Here is a 15,189-nt window from a genome sequence, read left to right on the forward strand (position 1 = left end):
AGAAGTGGTGATGAATGAGAAGCCAACCTCAGAAAATCTGGAAAATGACTGTGTAGTTGAACAAGTTGCAGCTGAAAAACAGCCTATTGCTCCTATTGAAAAAGGGGAAATGGAGGCTGAACAAGGGGTGGTGGAAGTGAACTCTATCACGGTTAGCTTGAAAATGGTTATAAGATTGAAGATGGTAGCAGGCTGTTAAAACATATAAGTGAAGGTAACTCCTATATTATTTTTTCAGTGATAATACCTGTAACAAGTATTGGAAAGATGGTTAGCTGACTTATTTTTATGTTTTGAATTTCAGGGTTATAATGTATAGGGCACAGGGATAGAGAGATGGAGCAATCAAGTGTTATTTAAGGTGATTGTGATGAAAGTGATTGTTAGCTTGTTGGTAGCAGAAATTAAATACGGAGTAGTTAAAAGTGTAGGAAATTGTGGGTTAGAAATGACGGCGGATTCCATCTCTTCTCTTCTGCTAGGTAGGCTGCGTTGGTTTATGATTTCTCATTAATGTTAATCATTTTCTTCATCTTGGCTTTGTAGGGATATTTAATCTAGCAGTATCCTTCTTGATGATAAATACGAGGTCAGGCTGGGAAGTCTGAGCAAAGTTTGTGTTCAGGGCAGTGATAATCATGAGAATATGATCTCAAAATTTCTGCGAATACCACAGTAAGTAGTTCAATGAAAAGATCGCATATTTCTACATTGAATCCAATCTTCTGATTTGTGATTCTGTACTTAGATCACATTGCTCCTCAAATTTCATTCAAGAGCCTTAATCTTATATGATTATGATTTTTGGTGGTAAAGAGGATAGTCATTCTGGGTATTAATTTGTAATTCTTCTAAAAAATAATCCTGCAACCTGGCGGATTAAACAGATGGAATGCTAAAAATGTGTAAATTCATTGATAAATATGTTGATATTGTGTCAATACTCGAACTAATTAGAAGTGAAAAGAAATTAGATAAAGGATTTTAAAATTATAAGCTTCTCTAGAGGTTGAAATGAAATGTTGTTAATTGATGAATATTAGGCTTCTTTACTTTACATTTGGTTTAATATGCATTTGCCCAGAGTTGTGAGGTCTCTCTGCTTTTGACATACACCTCCGTTAGAAATAAGTCTTAAGTGAGGCTTGTTTTCAACTCATGAGAAAATTGGTTAATAGGAAGCTAATGAATATAGTTTTTTTTTTTTTTTTATTAACACATTTTGAAGTAAATTTAAGATAATTAACCTTTGTTTTTATTTATTGTTTGATGTGATATATATTAACATGAATATATATATATATATATATATATATATATATATATATATATATATATATAGTCTTGAAAATAACCTCTGATTTTATTTTCATGTTTGGCTATATTCACGGAAGATGTTTTCTTTCAATTTTGCTAACAATAGGAAACTGTTGAAGATTTTAACAATGCATTAGGACTTGTTTTTATAAACTTTGAGCATAGAAATTTTTTTATATAAAGAACAGCTCTATATTTGGGAATTGACCAGCAATTTTTAAGACATAATTTGCTTGACTTTTCATGAGAGCTTATATATGTGTCTCTCTTTGTGTACACATTGTACCCCAAAGGGAGATTTAGTTGCTATCTTGCATGAGACTATTACTGATCACCCCTTTCAATTTATGGGCTTAAACCAACTGGTTCCACAATTTTAATATATAACAGATTTGGCCTCTTGCTTATGTTTACTTTGGGACTAAGATATTGCCTTGATTTAGGGAGTTCTGCTTCGCGGAATAATTAAAGATGTTGGAATTATGTGTTCTTGTGGGATGTGCAAGGGATCCATATAGTAAGTATCTATTATTTTAAAACTTCAGTTTGGTCCTCTGACAATAGTTTAACTGTTATAAATGTAAAAATTTCTCAGTACTCTCACATTTTGTGATTGCTAGTGCCATTCCTTACAACATCTGTTGCAAATCTTCAACTATGTGATTCATGATTGATTGTTACAAGATCAGAAGATGAAGTGGGGTAAGCTTGATTTTGAATTTTGAAATGCACTCTTGTATTTTATGTCATCTGTTTTGTAATAATTTAAGACTTGTTGGATTTCTAGTGAGTGAAACAAGGCTTGATTTCAGATAGATGTGTGTTTTTGCTGCAAATACTAAAAGGTTGCAGTGTTTGAAGTACATAAAATGATAAAATTAGTTCCAGATTTTAATTAGTAGATTAATGATTTAATGGACCCTAGTAGTCTGTGCTTATGTGATTTTGAAGTGAGTAAACCAATTCTGTTTTTTCAAATAGTAGTTGAAGTAGGGCTAGGAATTTCTACTGGTTTTCAGAATTTAATTACACTTTGAGAAATGTTGTATTTTTAAATAATTTTTTTTTAGAAAAAGAGTATCCGCGACACCCTCTGTGAAGAGGTGTCACGGATACACTTAATTAAAATAAATAAATAAATACTTTCTGAGGCACCTGTCACGCAGCAGGTGCCTCGGAAAGTCTGTATTAAAAAAAATAAAAAATGTCTATTTAGCTTTCCGCGACACCTTATACAGGTGCCTCGGAAAGCAAAACACTTTCAGAGGCTCTGGAATTACAGGTGACTCGGAAAGTGTTTTATAGGAGACTCAGATAGCTTTTTTTACTAGTGAATGTAGGTCGTTGATGACTTTATTTACTTATTGTTCGTTAAGTTATGTTTCTAGGCAGGTTAATACACATGCCCATGTTTTAGCTTCTTTAGCTTTTGCTCAGGACCAGTTTATGGTATGGGATTCAATCCCTCCTGACTCTATTGCAGCTTTGCTTCATTAATACAATCAATTATTGGTTGGCTTTCAAAAAAAAAAAAAAGTAAATGAGCAAAATATGTCAAAATCTTTAATTCCTTTCAAAACATCAATGTGTTATTTATTTGAAGATATTGTATATATTGCAAGAAAAAATTAAAATCACATTGATTTGACATAGATATTGCTCAAGAATTGTACTGAATGAATATGAGATGCATATATAATTATATATTATTGTTACATGATTTTAAAGATTTGTATCATGTATTGAAATTATTTGTATAAAGATAATAAACATATATTAAAAGCTTTAATTGCAATTTGTTGGTAGCATGTAAGAATCATCATTCTTGAATACTCTGACTAGGAAGATAGTTTTTAAGTAAACCTCGATTTCACCATTCGACCAGTGAGGTTTTAAGAAGTAGGGTGTACTGTTGATCATGCTGGCTAGTTAAAACGCCACTTGATCCTCACTTGAAATGAGATTGATTTTCACATAAAATTAAAAATCTAAGCCTTGCAAATAACTTGTATTAGTTTACATTATATTATGTAAGTGTAGTGGAGTTGCTTAGTTCTTTTAATAATGAGAAAAATAAAAGAAAAAAAAATTGAGATAATAACCTTAAAATGTTAAAGCTATTATAGTTAAATTCGTTTTGTTGAAATTTGTGTAAATAAATTATTCTCTAATAAATGCTGGTTTGAATATATTCTTTGTATATGAGATTAATTTCTTCTGAGAATATCATGTAAAACTTGTGATTATGTTGTTCAACATAAAGTAGCATCAAACAACATTATTTTTGTGACTTACTGCTAATGAGGATTTATTATTATTTATATTTAAAATCTTAATTGATGCATTTTGAATATCTTGGATTCTTGTATAAAGGGAAATTTTAGTGGTTTGAGGTAACCAATCTGGTTAAAATAGGTATCACTATTGAGTGCGTATTAACCAAGTGCAGAGTTGTTATATTGGGCACCAAAGATTAATTTGGGTAAGAGAGATCAAGATCAAGTACGTATAATACTTTTGAGAAAAGTATTTGTAAGTGTTGTTTTGGAGGTAATTAGCTCCTTATATTTCTTCTCTATAAGTCTCTCTAGTACCAATAATAATAATAAATAAATAAATAAATAAAAGAAAAAAGAAAGAAAGTTTCATGTTATATATGCATGAAAGTCTCAAGGAAATTATTTTTGAGTATTAAATAAAGTACTTATTAAAGAGTACATAAGTTTTAATCGAGAAGATCAACTTACTCCAATACAAAAGACTAACCTTGAGGTTAGTCATTGAAGAATGACTTAAAAGCTGAAAAGATGATGAGTTCGTAATGGATCACACTTTTGTAGTTAAACAAATCATAGAAAGAATCACAAAGTAGTACAACATTCTTTATCTTCACATTATCAGTTTAATTTCTCCCATATAAATTATTTGAATGAACTCTTGGTGAAATTGGACACACATTAAAGATGGTAGGTGTAATAAGAAAATTTGGTATCATGTTGAATCCGTTTAAGCAATTGTAATAGGTTTACCAGTTTTCCTTCTTACTTTCTTCGGAAGAATGTGTTAAACCCACACTATTTTTAGCTATATTCTTCACATTCCGTTTGGTAAGCTCTCTCTCTCTATCACTGTGAATGTATGAAATCTAGTTATTCATCTAACTCAACTAACCAGCGTAGTGAAGCTTAATACGTTAGTTAGTTACAAGCTAGCTAGGAGATGGAAGAATTTTTCTTTTCTTTCTCTGCTATCTCCGCTCGCAACTAATTAGCTATGTTTATGTCTTGGCCTTGGCTTTTCACCAACCTCCGCCCTAAAGGTTAAGTCCAGCACCATGGAGTTAGGATAATTGTTGAGCGGAGGCTTGAAGGGTCAAGTTTAGCACTGTTTGACGGAGGTTAGTAAAGGTCAAGTCTAATACCTGGTGGCTGGGAATTGTTGGCCAACGTCAGAGGAAATGGTTTATAAGGCCAAGTCCAACATCTAGCGTCTCGAAAATATGTAGCAATATAAGAAAATAAAGTTATGGCTTCACTATTGGCTATAGCTTTTAGCGTGGTAATAAATACTTAACCCTAACAAGTGATATCAGAGACAAGTCACATGTGGGTGGTGATAAGTATTTAGTCCTAACCCTTTGCCATTATATTCCATTGTTTAACAATTACTCATCATGCAACTACTGCCAAAAAGCCAAGCAATAGGCAGAAGTGGAAGATCAGATGTGGAAGCTTAAGGTTGGCGAAGGTGGCGGGCCGTACATGTACAGTACAAACAACTACGTTGGCAGACAAACATGGGAGTACGACCCTGGCGCCGGTACGCCGGAAGAACGAGAAGCGGTTGAAAAAGCCCGCCTAGAGTTCAGAAAAAACCGGGAGAAAGGTTTCCGTGCCTGCGGTGATTTGTTAATGAGAATGCAGGTCACAGTAACAATAGTTTATTTTTAGTAATTTCCAATTTTGGATGATTAATTAGCCAATTATATATATATATATTTATTATCTATAGATGATTAAAGAAAGTGGGATTGATGTGTGGAGCATTCCCCCGATAAGACTAGGAGATGAAGAAGAAGTGAAGTACGAGGCTGTCACAACCGCCGTCAGAAAAGCTGTCCGATTGAACCGTGCACTTCAAGCTAGAGATGGACACTGGCCAGCTCAGAATGGTGGCTGCTTGTTTTTCACTCCTCCCTTGGTAAATTTTGTTCTAATGGTTACTTTTGGTGGATGGGAGGGTGGGGTTGCCAAATTATTGTATGCACCATGGACCACTCAATGTTGTATGGACCATAATAAAAAGTATATTTTTAACATATTAAATATACATTATTTTTGTATTGAATGTACATTATATAATATAATGTACACTCATTACACAAATAATGTAAATTTTCTGAATACAATGTAAATTTTTAATATATTGAAAGTATATTATTTGTGTAATGAGTGTATATTATATTGTTTAATGTACACTCATATACTATACATAAATAATGTATATTCCCTGAATATAATGTACATTTTTAATATATTGAAAGTACATTATTTTTATACTAAATATACATTATTTTACAGTATACAAAATATGGTCCATACAGCTTTTATGAACCATTCCACACAATAATGATTGGGTTACGTTGGGTTGGGTTGTATTGAACAATTAAAATCACTTTTTCAAAATGATTTGCAGCTAATTGCGTTGTACACAAGCAGATCAATCAATACAATTTTAACATCAGAGCATAAAAAAGAATTACTTCGATATATCTACAATCATCAAGTAAGTAATGGTAACAAAATATAAGTCCTTAAATTATGTGAATTTTTATTATATACTCTTTTTTGTGATGATGAGGAAAACCCGCAACCACTATACTAGAGCTGTGTATTAGGTAAATCTGGCATTGTGACCTTAGCCAGTGAAGGATCACAAGGAGGTAAACTAGTATAAGTTGCCCAGAGCTAATCAACTCAAACCTAGAAGGTTGGAATTTGAACTCGTGACCTTGTGGTTGCAAGAATCCGCCTACAGCCACTACCTAAGGGTGTGCACTAGGTAAACCTCACCTTATGACCCTGCCGGCAAAGGACCACAAGGAGGTAAACCAGCTTAAATTGCTCATAGCTGACAGGCTCAAACCAAGAAAGTTGAGATTCGAACTTGTGATCTTGTAATTTCAAAAACCCGCAACCACTACCAGATGGTGTGCACGGAGTAAATCCTGCCTAGTGACCCTGCAAATGATCACAAGGAGGTAAACTAGTTTAGGTTACTCATAACTGACCGACTCAAACTAAGAATGTTGAGATTCGAACTCGTGATCTTGTGGTTACAAATTTGTATCCTTACTCTTGTTTGGTCCAAAGTGAGATGTTATTTTGGTTTGATAGAATGGAGATGGAGGATGGGGAATGTACATAGGTGGAAACAGTACTATGATTGGGTCAGCACTTAGCTATGTGGCCTTGCGTTTGCTTGGAGAAGGACCTGATGACGGTGATGGTGCCATTGCTAGGGGTCGTAAGTGGATTCTTGATCACGGTGGTGCCACTCAAATTCCTTCTTGGGGAAAGATTTATCTTTCGGTACGTAATATTTATAATATGTAGGAATAAGGGTCAAATAGGCCACCAACTACACACCAAAGTGTAATTAGACCATTGAACTTAAAAAGAATGCAATTGAGTCATTGAACAACACAAAAAAAAAAAATGCAATTCAGCCCAAAAAACAGAAACTGCCGACCGGAGACGAATCGTCTCCGTGGCTGGAGATGGATGGAGAGAAAGACCTTCGTCTCCATGGCTATGGAGACGAAGGTCTTTGTCTCCATGGCTGGAGACAGAGGTTCGTCTCCGGCCGCCATTTTTTGTTTTTTTGTTTTTTAAAATTATTTATTTATTAAAAATTATTTTAAAAAATTAATTTTAAAATTGGTAACTTGCTACTATATGTAAACAAGTCATTTTGGGTTAAATTGCATGTTTTTGTGTTGTTCAATGACTTAATTGCATTCTTTTTTAGTTCAATGGCCTAATTACATTTTGGTGTGCAGTTGGGTGGCGTATTTGACCCTTATTCCTAATATGTAATTATGAATGGATATTATTGGTTAATTTATTTTAATGTCATATGGGTCCTTCAAGTATAATAGTTTTGTCACGTTTAGTCCTAAACTTTTAAGTTAATCACTCATCATCCTTGAACTTTCAAATTTACCATCCATTGTCTTTCAACTAACTATCAAATTTTAACTAGTCATGGTCGGTCTTTCAACTTTCAAAATTTAACTAGTTATGGTCCTCTTGGAAGAATCAGATAAAATTTGATAGTTGAAGAACCGGGGGTGGTTAACTTGAAAGTTGAAGAATCACAGATGGTAACAATTTAAAAGTCGGAGGAGCTCATATGGCACTAACTCTTTATCTTAAATTGTAACCTATAAAAATTTAGGTTCAAATTTAACAAATTTAATTAAAATAAATAACTGTTTCATGTCAAATTCATGAATTTTATTCGTGATGAATTCTACTTGAATGTTTGTTATATCAAACATGGAGTTTCATGTCAAATTCATTACTTTGTCCCTAATGAATTTCATTTTGTACTTTACATTCTCAATGTGTTTATAAATGTAGGTTGAGTAACGTAATATCTAAAACAAACAATATTTTTTTTATATTTATTTTTTATAAGTCATCAAAGTATCACATCTAGAGGTAATTTAGTGCATACTCTAACCAAACAAATTCACGGAAATGTAATTTCGGAAAATATGTTTTCCACAAACAATTTCTTTTAAAAAATTAGTTAGCATATTTGATGTTAATGAGTAGCATAGCGATTAAAAATTCTTCAAGCATTTGGTTTATCTAAACTTTTTTTAAAAAAAAAATTTCCAATATAATCTTGGGACATGCAAATACAAAGGGCAATGGAAGAAAAATGTAATTTGATAAATTTTACATATTTTTAGCTGCATACAAAAAAAAACAAAAAAAAAAATACAAAAAAGAAGAAGAAGAAGTAATTTAATAAAATTGAGGGTGTGTTTGGTTCATGGTATATACACTAGGAATGAGAATCAAAATCATAATTAGTGTTTGGTTGACAATCTTTTAAAACACAACTATGGATTTGATTACCCCCTTCAATTAAGAATCCCATCCCCTAATTAAAAACGGGTAACATTCAATCTTATTGGTAATATGATTTTTAAGTTTGGATTACTGGTTTTAGATTTTTGTTTTGATTTTTTGTTCATATTGGTGCTTTGAATGTTATTATATTATGATCAATTGTCTTAATTTTTATTTTTATTTTTTGTATTTTTAAAACATTTATTCCCATTATAGGATCATACATAACCAAACATCAATATTAACATACAATATATAATCATCACTTGATTTTTCAATTGTAATAAAATTTGTATACTCCATATTTAAATCTTAAATAAATTTTGGTGTAGGTGCTTGGAGTGTACGAGTGGGATGGGTGTAATCCACTTTCGCCAGAATTCTGGCTTTTCCCTTCCAATTTTCCATTTCATCCAGGTAATTGTTTAAGTTCATCCTTAATTAATAATTTATATAAAACTTTTTATCTCTGAATTGTTTCACTTTTGAAAATTTGATCCGTCAATTATTCTTAATGTTGCATTTTAAATCCATAGTGTTATGTAATTATCAAACCTCATTAACATATGATGTTATTTTTATTATTTAGAATTAATTTTCACTATTAAAAGTAATGTTTCTTTAGAGAGAGTGAAACTTCAGCCACGGACATTGATTTTAAATAATAAAAATAACCTCTTAAAAAAGAGTTTGCTAATGGAGTTTGATAATTATATAACAGGAACTAAAACTTAACATAATAGATAGTTAAGGGACTAAATCAGATAGTTATACCATTGATCAGGGTCCAATATGCAAGGTGGAGTCTGGTCCTAAACGACGTATAAATTATGTATTTTTAATATTGCAATTGTGAACTTCTAAAATATAAATTGTGTTTCTAAGTCAAAACACATAACAACTATAGATGGAAATTTGTGAATACAATTTACTACTGTATTTGAAAGTAACTTGTAAATACAAAATAAGATAATCAATTACATATATGTTAATATTGTGTGTTAGTAGATACAAATTGTGAGTTTTTAAAAAAATAAATTGTCAACATTTAGTATGTAAATTGTGAACATCCGGTATGTAAATTGTGAACATTTGGACCTGTGTCCACCTTGTGCCCGGGTCAACAGAATAATTTGCGGACTAAATATATTCAAATCAATTAACAGGCCCGGGGCCAAATTTCCAAAAAGTGAAATAATTCAGAGACAAAAAGCATTATTTTCCAAAAATAAAATACTTATCATCAATAACAACTACTCACATTACAATATAATATAGCAAAAATGTGGTGCTACTGTCGGACAACATACATGCCTATGTCATACTTGTATGCAAAGAGATATCGTGGACCATTAACGGATGTAGTTCTCGCTCTAAGAAATGAAATTCATGTCAAATCCTATGAACAGATTGATTGGAACCAGGCTCGCATGGCTTGTTGTAAGGTAATTTACACAAAAATTACAATACCGTATATCCTTTTTGAAAATAATAAAAAATTTAACTATACAAATAACTACCAATGCATACATGCATGCAGGAGGACCTGTACTATCCTCATAGTTTCATACAAGATCTGCTATGGAACGCCCTTCAATATTGCACTGAGCCATTCATGAGGCGTTGGCCTTTCAAGAAAATTAGAGAAATGGCTATGAGAAAAGCAATCAAATATATGCGCTATGAAGCTGAAGAGACCAGATATATTACCATTGGCTGCATAGAAAAGGTTAAAATATAATGCATTAGATCAAATTACTTGCTAATTAAATAGAATAATTTAATGAAAAATTGATTGATATTGCCTTATAATTTATAGCAAAGGGTAATAGAATTTTACATATTATAAATTAAACTAAATAGGAATGAAATCATTATTACATTTTATTTTGAGTTGATTCCATTTTTTCTCCTAAATTTACAAGTGTCATTTCACTTTTAATATTATTGTAAGTCGTAACATATCCATTTTTGTTTCCCATCAACAAACTTTTTTAAATGATGTTAAATTAAATACGATGACATTTCGATCTTTTATACAAAGTGGGTTAATTCACTATATTTTTATTTTTTATTCTTGAAAAAAATCCTTAATTGAGGGCTATAGTCCCTTGTCTTATTCAATTGCAATCCGCGCATCTGCACTAAATCAAACATCTACATCAGTAGAATGACATACCAAAAAAAAAAAAAAAAAAAACTTAGAACTGAATTTTTTACAGATGCCCAAAAATGGTAACGTCACAGACTTACAGTACCAATAGGGATATTACGAAAAAAAAAAAATTAAATGCAGAATCTCATCACCTATAAATCTAAGATAAAAAATGAAATGAACTCTATTATTTTTGGGTATAGAGTTTGCAAATGATGTGCTGGTGGGCAGAGGATCCAAATGGCGATGAGTTAAAATACCATCTTGCTAGAGTTCCTGATTACTTGTGGCTGGCAGAAGATGGAATGTCAATGCATGGTTTTGGAAGTCAGAATTGGGACGCAGCTTTTGCCACCCAAGCTATAATTGCCAGTGGCATGGTAGAAGAATATGGGGACTGCCTGAGAAAGGTCCATTTCTATATCAAAGAATCACAGGTATGTCAAAACATTTGCTTAAAAATTATAGTTAGTAGCGAAAGTGTAATTAATTTTATATTATTTATTTATAGACCGTCATTGCATTTTTGAAAGATAGAGTGCTAGCACTTCACAGCACCCAGCAATCCAACATATTCCTAGCCACCAATTGATGAACTTGACTGTTTATCGGCCTCGGCCCAACAATAACAATAATATAAATGTATTTATGTAGGTAAAAGAAAATCCAAAAGGAGACTTCAAAAGTATGTATCGTCATGTCACGAAAGGATCATGGACATTCTCAGATCAAGATCATGGTTGGGCTGTCTCTGATTGCACAGCAGAAACTCTTAAGGTAATTTAGTTTGGTATCTAAACGAAAATTAAATTTCTCTGTTAATAAGACAATTCAATGCCGGCCTGTGTGAACTTTGCTGCAGTGTCTGCTACTCCTTGGGGAAATGCCACACAAAATTATAGGAGAAAAGCCTGATGTTCAACGCCTGTATGAAGCTGTAGATGTCTGCCTTTATCTTCAAGTAAGACTTAGCTTTCCCATATTCTAAGGATAAAAAACTTATCATTACACCAAAAACTATAGTTAGTATACAACCACGCATTAAGTTCTTTCTCGTCCTCCGCCCAATAAATCCCTTTCCCAGCACCAACCGGTCTTACTTTCACACATTGAGCCCTTAACGGCCTCCACCTAACAATTTCTCCCTCCAACACCAACCAATCTTACTGCCACACATTAAGACCTTTATTAGCCTCCGCCCAACAACTCCCCCCTCCTAGCACCATACTGTCTTACCCCACACACTAAGCCCTTAACGGCCTCCGCTCAATAATTCCACCTCCCAACAACTACCGGTCTTACTGCCACACATTAAGCCCTCGCCTCCTCCCAATAATTCCCACTCCCAGCACCAACCCGTGACTTGGCTACGATACCATTAGATAGGATCAAATGTTTGTCACTATGCTAAAAGTTATAGCTAGCAGCAAAGGCACAACTTCATTTCTTTATACCACCAGAGATTAATTTTTGAAACGTTGGGTGCTGGACTTGGCACTTTACGCCGTTTACCGGCCACCACCCAACAATTCACCAATCATAGGGTGATAGTCTTGGTCTTTACCTACCTCCTTCCAACACTTATCAATTATTTTCCATAGTAGTTATCATTGACAGCTAATCAACATTATATTTTTTTGTTGTATGTTTACATTAATTAAGAGTCCGGAGAGTGGTGGCTTTGCTACCTGGGAGCCTCCAGTTCCACAACCATACCTGCAAGTGTTGAACCCTTCTGAAATATTTGCTGATATTGTGGTTGAAGAAGAGTAAGACCATTATATTGTTCTTCCAATAAAATAGCAATAACAAATAACCATATATAGCAACAATAATTGTACTAATAAGCGTGAATTTGATGTGTTAGGCACATAGAACCTACTGGGTCTATAATCAGTGCTCTTGTAGCCTTCAGATGCCATTATCCAAATTATAGACCAAAAGAAGTTAATATCTCCATTGCAAAGGCAGTACAGTACCTAGAAAAACAGCAGGAATCAGATGGATCATGGTATGGCTACTGGGGAGTTTGCTTTCTCTATGGCACTTTCTTTGCCCTATTAGGGCTAACAGCTGCAGGAAAAAGTTATGAGAATTGTGAAGCCGTCTGCAACGCCGCTCACTTCTTCCTGTCAAAACAGAATCAAGAGGGTGGCTGGGGAGAATGCCTTCAATCTTGCCCAAGCATGGTATATCTAATCAACCTGACTCTGATACCACTTGTTAGGATAATTGTTTACCATTACGTCAGAAATCATATTTCACAGGGAAGACACAACTTTATTTCTTTATGTATTGTCACATTTTCAAGAAGCAGGCTGCTGGACTAGTCTTTCACTAGCCAGCTCCGTCCAACAATCCCCTAACCACAAATTGATGGACTTGACTCTTTACTTGCATCTGCCCAACAATTCTTTAAATTCTCTAGCTTACTACGTTTTGATAATTTTGTGGTGCAGAGATACATACCGCTTGAAGGGACCGGTACGAATTTGGTACAAACATCATGGGCAATGCTAGGACTTATGTACACTGGACAGGTTAGTGTAGTTTAATGAAATTGAATGGTACGTATTATATGTGGTTTGATGCATGCCTAAAGTTCTTCTATTCAATCCAAGTGTTTATTTCTCGGTTTTAACAACCAGGCTGAGAGGGATCCAACCCCTTTACACAGAGCAGCAAAGTTATTGATCAATGCACAAATGGAAGATGGAGATTTCCCTCAACAAGTAAGATCAACTAATTTAAGTTTTTCATTTTTCTTTCCCAAATGTTTTCCTAATAATAAGTATGAAAAAAAAAACAGGATATTACTGGAGTGTACATGAAGAACTGCATGTTACATTATGCATCACATAGGAGTTATTTTCCATTGATGGCACTATCAGAATATCGTAAACGGGTGTGGACATAAAAAAAAAAAAAAAGCCACTAAAATCCAAATCCTAGCTATTACCAACAAAATGTTGTCTGTTTAATTTTATGATGTAACAATGTAGTACAAATACAGTATTATTACTTTTAAGTAAGATCGAACTAGTGTTGAGCCCCAACATAGTTTGGATATTTTGGTTTAGTTTATATATATGTTATTGAATTGTGTTTATAATAATACAAATATTGTACTTTAATCTTTTGTTTTTAGAAGAACTAGTATGCACAAATTATTATTAATTTAACAAATTTACCAATTAAATTTTTGACATCATCTGAATTGGCAAAGAAAGTAATGATTGTGGAAACAGAAAAACGTACTTGCGTTCTTGAGTTCAGAATTAGTTTGATTAAAAATGTAAGTATAACTATACAATGTAATTTTTAATATTTTTAAAAGTTTAATTATGTTATTATTATGTTGATTTTAAAGTTTACTGTTACTTGTATTATTATTTGAATTTGATTTTTTTTAAAGGAATTTGAATTTGAAATAACTACTTTAATTATATAACTAACATATTTAAATAAAACTTCTAAATAAAATAACAGGTGATATTTGTCGAAAATCTCCACAAAAAACTTATTCATTTGAAAAAGATTATTCATGTAAGAACTATATTTATTTTATATCTAATTTCTCCTCTTTATATGTGTTGAGTCAAATTAATTATAATTGAGGTTTAAATTAATATATATACACAAATTATATTAAATATAAAACTTTACCAATAAATTTGAACACAATAAACTTTTTCCATACTTCATTATGCTTTAATATATATATAGGGATAGAGATAGAGATATAATAATAAAATATAATTTATAAAATAAAAATGCACATATATTTCAATTTCAGTTTTACGATGAACGATATGCTCTCTCCTTCTGAGACGCCGGAAGGAAGTTTCCGGCCACCGGAGATTCAAGACCTGCTTGAACGCAGTACCAAGAAGCCTAAACGCGGCAGAGACTCTCTATCCCAAGATGGAACTCACTCACCGGAAGCTCCCCCGGATACTCCCATGTCTGCTCCTAATGCTCCACCGCCCACGAAAGACAATCGCCCACCACAGGCTTCGTACAAACAGACTTTAACGGGATTCGTCTCGTCTAGGCAAATCGACGACAGTATCCCAGAGGAGGAAGCATCAGACGATGAATACCCGGATGAACCAGATGACCCTGACTGCCCAAGAATTAGGGTCACCAAAGAGGAGAAAGCAAGACTTCGACGCCCATGGCGACGATTGGCTATAATTTTCTACTTCGACAACTACAGACTCTCTGGAAACTGGAAGGCCATCTGGAGCTTATTGATCTGAACTACGAGTATTTTCTGGCAAAATTTGAGCTACAAAGCGACTACGATTACGCATTAACTGGAGGCCCATGGACGATTCTTGACCACTACATAATGGTAAAATTATGGCGGCCTAACTTCAATCCTCAACTGGATACAACAGAGAAACTGATCGTTTGGATTCGATTCCCAACTTTGCCAATCGAGTACTTCGACGATGCCTTCTTGCAAAAGATTGGTGACAAAATCGGGAAACCTATCAAGATTGACGTAACTACGAGCTTGGCCTCCAGATGTAAGTTTGCACGCGTCTGCGTGGAACTTGACTTCTC

The 15,189-nt window shown here is 33.3% G+C and overlaps 1 protein-coding gene across 1 annotated transcript; it reads left to right on the plus strand.

Moving 5' to 3' along the window:
* Nucleotides 1-128: 128 nt before the first annotated feature.
* On the plus strand, nt 129-13,751 carry LOC109177996 (dammarenediol II synthase-like). The gene is made up of 19 exons (XM_019327522.1): nt 129-361; nt 547-675; nt 1,761-1,834; nt 1,938-2,019; nt 5,011-5,240; nt 5,329-5,517; nt 6,013-6,102; nt 6,714-6,908; nt 8,795-8,879; nt 9,741-9,907; nt 10,003-10,191; nt 10,821-11,054; nt 11,272-11,394; nt 11,480-11,578; nt 12,280-12,386; nt 12,485-12,806; nt 13,077-13,157; nt 13,266-13,349; nt 13,427-13,751. The coding sequence occupies exons 5-19, from the start codon at nt 5,040-5,042 to the stop codon at nt 13,532-13,534; spliced, it is 2,274 nt and encodes a 757-aa protein (XP_019183067.1). The 5' UTR covers nt 129-361; nt 547-675; nt 1,761-1,834; nt 1,938-2,019; nt 5,011-5,039; the 3' UTR covers nt 13,535-13,751.
* Nucleotides 13,752-15,189: the final 1,438 nt, after the last annotated feature.

Source organism: Ipomoea nil, unplaced genomic scaffold (assembly GCF_001879475.1).
Source record: "Ipomoea nil cultivar Tokyo-kokei standard unplaced genomic scaffold, Asagao_1.1 scaffold0099, whole genome shotgun sequence".
In the NCBI taxonomy this organism is placed as follows: domain Eukaryota; kingdom Viridiplantae; phylum Streptophyta; class Magnoliopsida; order Solanales; family Convolvulaceae; genus Ipomoea; species Ipomoea nil.

Excerpts from the sequence above, each read along its gene's own strand:
- LOC109177996 (XM_019327522.1), top strand. The coding sequence starts at position 5,040 with ATGTGGAAGCTTAAGGTTGGCGAAGGTGGCGGGCCGTACATGTACAGT. Across the intron at positions 6,909-8,794 it reads GGGGAAAGATTTATCTTTCG|GTGCTTGGAGTGTACGAGTG; the intron begins GTACGTAATATT and ends ATTTTGGTGTAG. Across the intron at positions 12,807-13,076 it reads TTCAATCTTGCCCAAGCATG|AGATACATACCGCTTGAAGG; the intron begins GTATATCTAATC and ends TTTGTGGTGCAG.